The following is an 8,216-nucleotide window of genomic DNA, read 5'->3' on the forward strand; positions in this document are numbered from 1 at the left end:
ACTGAGTTTCTAAAGACTCTTCCATCACACGGAACCTTTAACACAGAATTACATGAACATTCGTGTTTCATTTATTATTATTGTTCAGTTTGTGAGCACCAATGTCTGAGTCAGAGTCTCAGTTCCTGGATCTCCTCCTGCAGCCTCCTGGTGAACCGCCGGTGAACTGTCAGAGTGAGAAGACAGGAATGTGAGGGACAGGTGGTCCTCGTGGGTTTGAGTGACGTTCTAAGTTAAAGCTCTTTGACTTCATTTACTTCAGGTTTATTCAGAGTTCATAGATGCTGCTGAACAAAGGGATTTAAAGTGAAGTCGGTTGAAATGAATAAAATAAAGAAGAGCTGAATTTAAACCTAAGCTGATGACATTTTTATGAAACACACATTGTTTATCTGTTTTATTTTGAAGGTCCTAACCAGAAGTGGCAGCCTGTTAAATCAGATCCCTCTTCGCCAAACTCTTCCTCCTCCTCCTCCTCCTCCTCCTCCTCCTCCTCTGTCTCTGTTCAGCATCAAATCTCTGCTCTGACCATGAATCTGAGTCTCCTGTCCGTCCTCTCCGTCCTCGTCCAGCTGTGTCTGTCGGTGGATCCCTGTCCAGCAGAGTGCCGGTGTGACTGGGACGTCCTCAGTGTGTCCTGTGTGGGAGCTGAGCTGTGGCCTGGTTTCCACTCCAGCACACAGGAGGTGTAAGTGGAGCTGCTGCTCTGAGTCCGACCTCGGCTCCTGAAGCTCCGGGCTGAGATGTGCTTGTGTTTCAGGTGGCTCGTTGGATCCAGACTGTCCTCTGTTCCTCAGAACGCCTTCGTCCACCTGCTCAACATCTCTCACATGTAAGACTCTCTGAGCTCTACACTGGGACCTGATCCCAGACCTGTCTTTATGTTGTGCCTTGTGTTTTCAGATACATCTCTGAGGACGATTCTTTAAGACGCCTTGAGAGACATTCTTTCCACAACCTGTCCAGACTCACACACATGTAAGTAACAGTTCTATTAAAGCACCACTGTGTCACTTTGTGTGAGCAACAGCGCCCCCTGCGGCCACACATGATTAGCTCTATATATCTCTCTAAAGTAGTAGGCAGAAAATCTAGAAGTTCTAGAAGGAAGTTTGTGAAAAATTATACTGACTGCAAACCTGGGGGAACATGTGGCTGACCAGCAAGTATAACAGGCAAGTGTGTGTGTGTGTCTCTGTGTGTGTGTGTGTGTGTGTGTGTATGTGTGTGTGTCCAACAGACAACTAACTGGCATCAGAACTCTGTCGTTCATCCACCAGGAGGCGTTTAAGAATCTTCCCAATCTAACGTACCTGTAAGTCAATGTGATTTTCTTGCTTGTAGATGTTTTATATAAGGACAGATACAGTGTGTGTATAACCACAAAGTGTGTGTCTAACCAGTGTGATCTGTGTGATCTGTGTGATTTGTGTGGACGCAGTGGGATTAGTAACACAGGCCTCACCTCGTTTCCTACACTTCATCATATTCAGTCCTGTCAAGAGGATTTTATTCTGTAAGTTTTAAAAGTTCTTTAAAGTTCTTTCAAATTGAAATATGTGAACGTGTAACTGGTGTAAATCCTGTGATGTTGTGTGTGGTTCCCAGGGAGATAGTGGAGAACATGTTCATACAAACCATTCCTGCTAATTCCTTCACTGGGATCAGTGACAACGCTCTGACCGTGTGAGTTCCAGGTTGTCTCTGTCAGATCAGGTCATGAGTTGTATCAGCGTCTGTAGGTCAGATGTGATGTGTGTTGTGACATCACGTCTGCTCCTCTGGTTCCAGCCTGTTGAACAGTAACGGAGTGAAGGAGATCCAGAGCTACGCCTTCAACGGGAGCAGGCTGGAGGAAGTGTGGGTCTATTAGAGTCTTAATGAGGAACTCACCTCTTGTTGATGTTTCTAAGTGGCTGGCAGGTTGATTTGAAGGTTTTGATGAAGTTTCATTGGATGATTAGATCAGTGATGATATGAAAAGCTGAGATCTGTGTCCCCCCCCTCAGGTACCTTCACAGGAATGTGGATTTGGAACAAATCGATGAATTTGCCTTTTACGGTGTCATTCACGGCCCAACTCACCTGTGAGTCAAACATGTGCTGAGAAGAAACCAGTAAATGTTACTGGTGTTTTCTTAAGTCACATAGTATTCTTCATGAAACAGTCGCTTTATTTTGAAAAAGCTTGATTTCTGATGAATGGATGTGAACCCTTTGTGTCAGGGACCTTTCAGAAACCCAGGTTCGCTCTCTGCCTTCGAGAGGCCTGCAGACCATTGAAAAGCTCCGGGCTGAGAACACTTGGGCTCTTAAAGTGCTGCCCCCCCCCAGCGTCTTTCTGCATCTGCAGAGCGCCGAGCTGACTTTCCCCAGCCACTGCTGCGGCCTGCAACTGCTGAAGAGATGGAGGGGGTGAGACGGAGAAAAGAAAGTGTTGGGAAACTTCTCCTTGTGTGTTTGCTTCCCTCCTGAGTTCGTCCTTTAGATTCCAGACGAGCCTCAGCTCCACTGTGGGATGTGAGCACCCGCCCTTCAGCTGGGGAAGCACCAAGTTTCAATGAGTTTCTAACGTTATTGAAAAACTAACTCAGTTCTGCTTTATGATTTATATAATGATATGGATATCAAAAAGAGGAAGAGCAGGTTGAAACATAACCTGGGGATAAATGACTGTGATGAAGGTCTGACGACACCTTGACAATAATTAAAATCCATTTCATTGAAAAGTAAAACTTCACATTTCACCTGATCTACTTTATGTTGAGGGTACTCTTTGCTCTGAATCAGATCTCTCTGTTGTCCAGGCACACGGAGGCGGTCTTCTGTAACCTGAGCCGCGGCGCTCTCGAGAAGCTGCAGGAGTCCTCAGCAGCTCTGCCTCAGGACCTTCTGGGTCATTACTACGACGCCCCCACGTGTGCCACCGCCCCTCCTCAAGCCGACGGCGTGTTCTACGTGGAGTTAGCGACGCAGCGCCTCACGGACGGGTTCGACTTCTCGCTGTGTAACGAGCTTCACGCAGAGGTTGGCGGCCCCCTGTGCACGCCCCTGCCCGACGCCCTGAACCCCTGTGAGGACGTGATGAGCCAGGGGTTCCTCAGGGTGCTGGTGTGGCTGGTCAGTCTTTTGGCCATTTCAGCGAACCTCCTGGTGATCTTCATCCTGCTGAGCAGCCGACAGAAGCTGTCCGTCACCCGTTTCCTCATGGGTCACCTGGCGTTCGCAGACTTCTGTATGGGGACGTACCTGCTGCTCATCGCCTCCGTCGACCTCTACACTCACTCCCATTACTACCACTATGCTATCGCCTGGCAAACAGGAAGTGGCTGTAACCTAGCAGGGGCGTTATCCTTGTTTGCCAGTGAGCTGTCCGTGTACACGTTAACTTTAATCAGCCTTCAGCGCTGGCACGCCATCTTCTTCGCCATGAGGCCAGACAGGAGGATGAGGCTGCGCCACGCGGCCGTCCTGATGCTCGCCGGCTGGTTGCTGTGCGTGATCCTCGCTCTGCTTCCTCTCGTGGGCGTGAGCAGTTACCAGAGGGTGAGCATCTGTTTACCGATGGACACGGAGACGCTGGCTGCTCAGGCCTACGTGGTCTCCGTCCTGATGATTAACGTCTCAGCGTTTGTGGTGGTCTGCTTGTGTTACCTCCACATCTACTGCATGGTGCACAACCCCCAGCACCAGTCCAGCAGGTGCGACACCAGCATGGCCAAACGCATGGCCGTCCTCATCTTCACCAGCTTCCTGTGTCTGGCTCCCATTTGCTTTTACGGTTTGTCTGCAGCTTTCCAGCGACCACTGATGACCGTCACCGATTCCAAGGTGAGACTCGAATTATCCAGATTTCTGAGTGAGAAGTTAAATCTGATCCTGTCTCCTCCTCAGGTGCTGCTGGTTCTTTTCTACCCTCTCAACTCTTGTGCTCACCCGTTTTTATACGTTATCCTGACAAAAGCCTTTCACCGAGACATCCTGGTGCTGCTGAGCCGGGTGGGACTGTGTCAGTGGAGAGCACATCTCTACTGAGGAGTCCCCCCCCACGTCCCAGAACAAGGGTTCAGGACTCACCAGGCTGCCAGACCCTGCCTGTCCATGGGATCACTCTTTTCATGTGGTTGTAGATTTGAGGAGCAACATTTTCTCTCCTATATAAAGGAAACTTTAAATGTCATTAATCTCCATCATTGGATTCCTGTCGTCAAGTTGAACCGAACCCTCTGTTGCTTATCAGGAAACTTTGAGTTCAAGAGTAAAGCTGAGCTGTAGATCAGAGAGCAAGACCTAGAGGGCGCTGTCCCTCAGTTAGTGACATAGTGTTGCAGGTGAACACAAAGCATCACTAACACTTCCTGTCAGTAGCACTTCCTGTCACTAACACTTCCTGTCAGTAGCACTTCCTGTCACTAACACTTCCTGTCAGTAATGCTTACTGTCACTAACACTTCCTGTCAGTAGCACTTACTGTCAGTAGCACTTCCTGTCACTAACATTTCCTGTCAGTAATGCTTCCTGTCAGTAGCACAAAAAAAACTAACAACTCTTTGAAACTAACACTTTTAGTAGCACTTAAATGGCACTTACTTATAGCACTTTGTAGTTTTGTTTTATTTTGAAGAAATTGTACTTCTTGATTCTTGTTGTTCTGGGTCTGTACCCTCGGGGTCAATGCACTTATTGTGAGTCGCTTTGGATAAAAGCGTCAGCTAAATGAAATGTAATGTAATACACTTCCTGTCAGTAACACTTCCTGTCAGTAATGCTTCCTGTCAGTAACACTTCCTGTCAGTAACGCTTCCTGTCGGTAACGCTTCCTGTCGGTAACACTTCCTGTCGGTAACGCTTCCTGTCAGTAACACTTCCTGTCAATAGTACTTATTGTCAGTAACACTTCCTGTCAGTAGCACTTCCTGTCAGTAACACTTCCTGTCAGTAACACTTCCTGTCACTAACACTTCCTGTCAATAGTACTTATTGTCAGTAACACTTCCTTTCAGTAACACTTCCTGTCAGTAGTACTTATTGTCAGTAACACTTGCTGTCAGTAACACTTGCTGTAAGTAACACTTGCTGTCACTTGCTGTCAGTAACACTTGCTGTCAGTAACACTACCTGTCAGTAACACTTGCTGTCAGTAACACTTGCTGTCACTTCCTGTCAGTAACACTTCCTGTCAGTAACACTTGCTGTCAGTAACACTTGCTGTCAGTAACACTTCCTGTCAGTAACACTTCCTGTCAGTAACACTTCCTGTCAGTAACACTTGCTGTCACTTGCTGTCAGTAACACTTCCTGTCAGTAACACTTGCTGTCACTACCTGTCAGCTACACTTCCTGTCAGTAACACTTCCTGTCAGTAACACTTGCTGTCAGTAACACTTCCTGTCAGTAACACTTGCTGTCACTTCCTGTCAGTAACACTTGCTGTCAGTAACACTTGCTGTCACTTCCTGTCAGTAACACTTGCTGTCAGTAACACTACCTGTCAGTAACACTTCCTGTCAGCTACACTTCCTCCTTGTCGTCGTTCAGGATGTTGTGTTACTAACCAATCAGAGGACACGATGTGTTTGTGTACTGATCAGGAACAGGAGACCCGTGTGGACTAAGGTCATATCAGCTCTAAACAGAAGATGTGTTAGTACACAGTGTGTTATTTCCTCATGTGTGAAAACAGTAACACAATCCAATGTGTCCTGATAATAAATAAAAGATTTTTTGAAGTAACAAAACAGTTTTTATTCAAACTGCAACACGGTCGACAGTAGCTTGAACATTGGTTGTGTGTCAGTGGTGGAGCTGTGAGTCTGATGCTGAGTGGAAGATGATTCTCTGAGTCCTGAATCCTCGAGGGTCAGACGACGTCTCAGGGACAGAATCTCATCAAAGACACAGAAACCTTGAGACCATGTGGGTCAGAACCTGTAGACGGTCGTGGAGCTGATCTCCAGAGTAATTCTTCTACAGCATGTCTCGGACTCCAGCAGCCTCTCGGACCATGCTGCTGTAGACCGACCTGTACACCTTCAAAACGTCCTGAGCTGAGGGCCGCAGCCGGGCGTCCCTCTTCTTACACTCCTCGTGGATCTGAAAAAGATGGAAGTGGACTAGATCTCCTCCGGGAACTCTCCCCATCAGGAACCACGTCACGTCAGGGATCTTCCAGATATCCGTCTTCTCGTCGTACCCGGGCATGAGCTCGTCTGAAAATGGCTTCCCCTCGTTCACGAAAGGCCAAAGCTGCTCCGGAGCTACGAAGTCCCCTGTGAGCTCTCTGTGGCCACATCTCACCAACCTGCCTCTGGATTGGTCCACCTCAGGCAGCGCGTCCAGATCGTTGACCACCAGGTGAAAGTCGCTCGTCAGCAGCAACTGGGAGAGCGTTTTCTCGAGGCTGTTGGAGTCGCACATGACCCGCCGCCCGGCCGGGCTGCTGTGGAGGTAATGGAGGATGGAGACGTAGTCCGTCGCCAGCCTCAGTCGTGTTTGCCACGTGTTGTGTTGCTGGTGCTGCTCTTGTGCAAAAACAGCGTCCAAGTTGAGCAAGGAGCCGAGCGGTTGGTGCTCTGTGACCAGGGTGTGGTCTTCAAGGCAAAATCCCACCAACTGCACCACCTGGGGGCCCTGCAGAGCCTGAAGCATGGACAGGCCATGGAGGAAATCCTCCAGGTAGTCCAGAGAGGACAGTTTGGACAGCGCCACCTTCTGGGCTCTCCACTCAGCCAGAAAGACCTGAGGACAGCAGAGTGGACGCGGAGATTAGTGAGTGGAGAGATGAAGCTGCTCTATAACATCAAAATCATTTTAAAGAAGAGCCTCTACCTTCTTCACAGCTCCCTGGCCAATCAGCTTCAGCTGGCGGACCTCTGCTTTTATCTGTGAACACTGGAGCCACGGGGTGCAGTTCTTCATCAGCACCATCTTAAAGTGTCCGGGCAAGCAGCCTCCACGGGGGGGCGCCAGCAGTTCATCAGTCTGATACACTGACTCCAGATAAAGGTAGATCAAGACGTTGCTGATGAGCAAGGCAGCGAGGCACACAGCCGCCACTGGAACGCCGTGGGAGAGGGAGCGACTGCTGCTGCGCCCCATGATGCTCTGCACGGGAAATCAAAGCAAAGGTGTCAGAGTACGAGAAGACGAAGTACAGCTGAGAACATGGAGGAGGAACTTAAAGCTCCACCGTGGAACTTCCATGGAACAACAGCGCCCTCTGCAGACACACACAGGGATTCCTTCCTAAAGGCTCTTTGTCAGAGCCAAAAAACGTAGTATCAATCTTTTAACATACATTTTTGATATTTTCTATATTGTCACTAAAGTTGCTCACTGATGATACAGACTAATCAGCCAATCAGAGCGCAGGAGCGGGTGAAGGTTCACGTGGTCGTGAGGAGCGCCTGTTGTTCACCGCACACGACTGTACGAACTCTCGAGTCCTGATCACAACACGAGAAGCTAGAACTCGTCTTTAAGGGAAGTTTGTCATCATGGTAACAGTCACAGTTTCCTAAGGGAGGAGGGTGTTCTCGTGTGGCCGCAGGGGGCGCTGCAGCTCAGTTACACACATGATGTTCTTCTAAATACACACATAGAGAGAATTGAAGAGTTCCTCTTGACAAACAGGAGAGAATACAAACGTCCCAGCACGTGACACAGCTGCTACCGCTGCATCGCTTTGATCAGAGGAAGAAGATCAAAGGCTGCTAACTTCTCTTGCAAGTCTCGTTTGATGTTCGCCGCGCGAGCAATGAAACTACCGCCAAACAACAACACCGGACAAACACGTGACGTCATCAGACACTCACCGACGTACCTGCGCAGCCACCGGTTCACATGGCAACGAGACACCGTGTCACAACACCTGTCCTCTGCTAGCATCAGGTTAGCATGGTCTCCGTTAGCCCCCGGAACTACAACACAACATCCGGCGACCTCTTACACAATAAAAGCTCGGGTAAGAGGAGTCGAAGAAGTTGATGGAATCAGAAGATGTTTCATTTCCTCTTCCTCCAGCAGATAAAGAGCTGAACATCTAAAAGCAGCCGTCACAAGGATGCGCCAGTGAGCGCTGCGTGTACTCAGAATACACGCCTTTCACACAGGTAACGGAAAACAACGGGTTTATTCCCACTCGGTATTACATTGAGTATAAACAGAAATCACACATCCAAGCATTTTAATAAATATTCGTGTTTTTGAAGAGCGGA

General features: G+C 48.7%; 2 protein-coding genes across 4 annotated transcripts; one reads left to right on the forward strand and one right to left on the reverse strand.

Moving 5' to 3' along the window:
- Positions 1–530: 530 nt before the first annotated feature.
- On the forward strand, positions 531–5,659 carry LOC133975159 (thyrotropin receptor-like). The gene is made up of 10 exons (XM_062413054.1): positions 531–688; positions 904–978; positions 1,241–1,315; positions 1,442–1,516; positions 1,609–1,686; positions 1,792–1,860; positions 2,010–2,087; positions 2,227–2,415; positions 2,808–3,831; positions 3,895–5,659. The coding sequence occupies exons 1-10, from the start codon at positions 531–533 to the stop codon at positions 4,033–4,035; spliced, it is 1,962 nt and encodes a 653-aa protein (XP_062269038.1). The 3' UTR covers positions 4,036–5,659.
- Positions 5,660–5,720: 61 nt separating this feature from the next.
- On the reverse strand, positions 5,721–7,936 carry pomk (protein O-mannose kinase). Of its 3 annotated transcripts, none has more exons than XM_062413056.1 (3): positions 7,823–7,936; positions 6,829–7,104; positions 5,721–6,738 (listed from the first exon to the last, which is right to left on the reverse strand). In XM_062413056.1, the coding sequence occupies exons 2-3, from the start codon at positions 7,096–7,098 to the stop codon at positions 5,968–5,970; spliced, it is 1,041 nt and encodes a 346-aa protein (XP_062269040.1). In that variant the 5' UTR covers positions 7,099–7,104; positions 7,823–7,936; the 3' UTR covers positions 5,721–5,967. The 3 variants fall into 3 exon arrangements, with proteins under 3 accessions (XP_062269040.1, XP_062269039.1, XP_062269041.1); XM_062413055.1 differs by having other exon boundaries at positions 7,815–7,928; XM_062413057.1 differs by lacking the exon at positions 7,823–7,936 and adding an exon at positions 7,598–7,775.
- Between the last annotated feature and the right edge of the window lie 280 nt (positions 7,937–8,216).

This window comes from Platichthys flesus, chromosome 19 (assembly GCF_949316205.1).
Source record: "Platichthys flesus chromosome 19, fPlaFle2.1, whole genome shotgun sequence".
Classification (NCBI taxonomy): domain Eukaryota; kingdom Metazoa; phylum Chordata; class Actinopteri; order Pleuronectiformes; family Pleuronectidae; genus Platichthys; species Platichthys flesus.

What these genes read in the sequence shown, in the direction of transcription:
- pomk (XM_062413056.1), bottom strand. Translation starts at nt 7,098, where the DNA reads ATGGGGCGCAGCAGCAGTCGCTCCCTCTCCCACGGCGTTCCAGTGGCG. An exon ending in GCCAGGGAGCTGTGAAGAAG is followed by an intron (nt 6,739 to 6,828) that starts GTAGAGGCTCTT and finishes TGCTGTCCTCAG; the next exon opens with GTCTTTCTGGCTGAGTGGAG.
- LOC133975159 (XM_062413054.1), top strand. Translation starts at nt 531, where the DNA reads ATGAATCTGAGTCTCCTGTCCGTCCTCTCCGTCCTCGTCCAGCTGTGT. An exon ending in TGTCAAGAGGATTTTATTCT is followed by an intron (nt 1,517 to 1,608) that starts GTAAGTTTTAAA and finishes TGTGGTTCCCAG; the next exon opens with GGAGATAGTGGAGAACATGT. An exon ending in TGACCGTCACCGATTCCAAG is followed by an intron (nt 3,832 to 3,894) that starts GTGAGACTCGAA and finishes TCTCCTCCTCAG; the next exon opens with GTGCTGCTGGTTCTTTTCTA.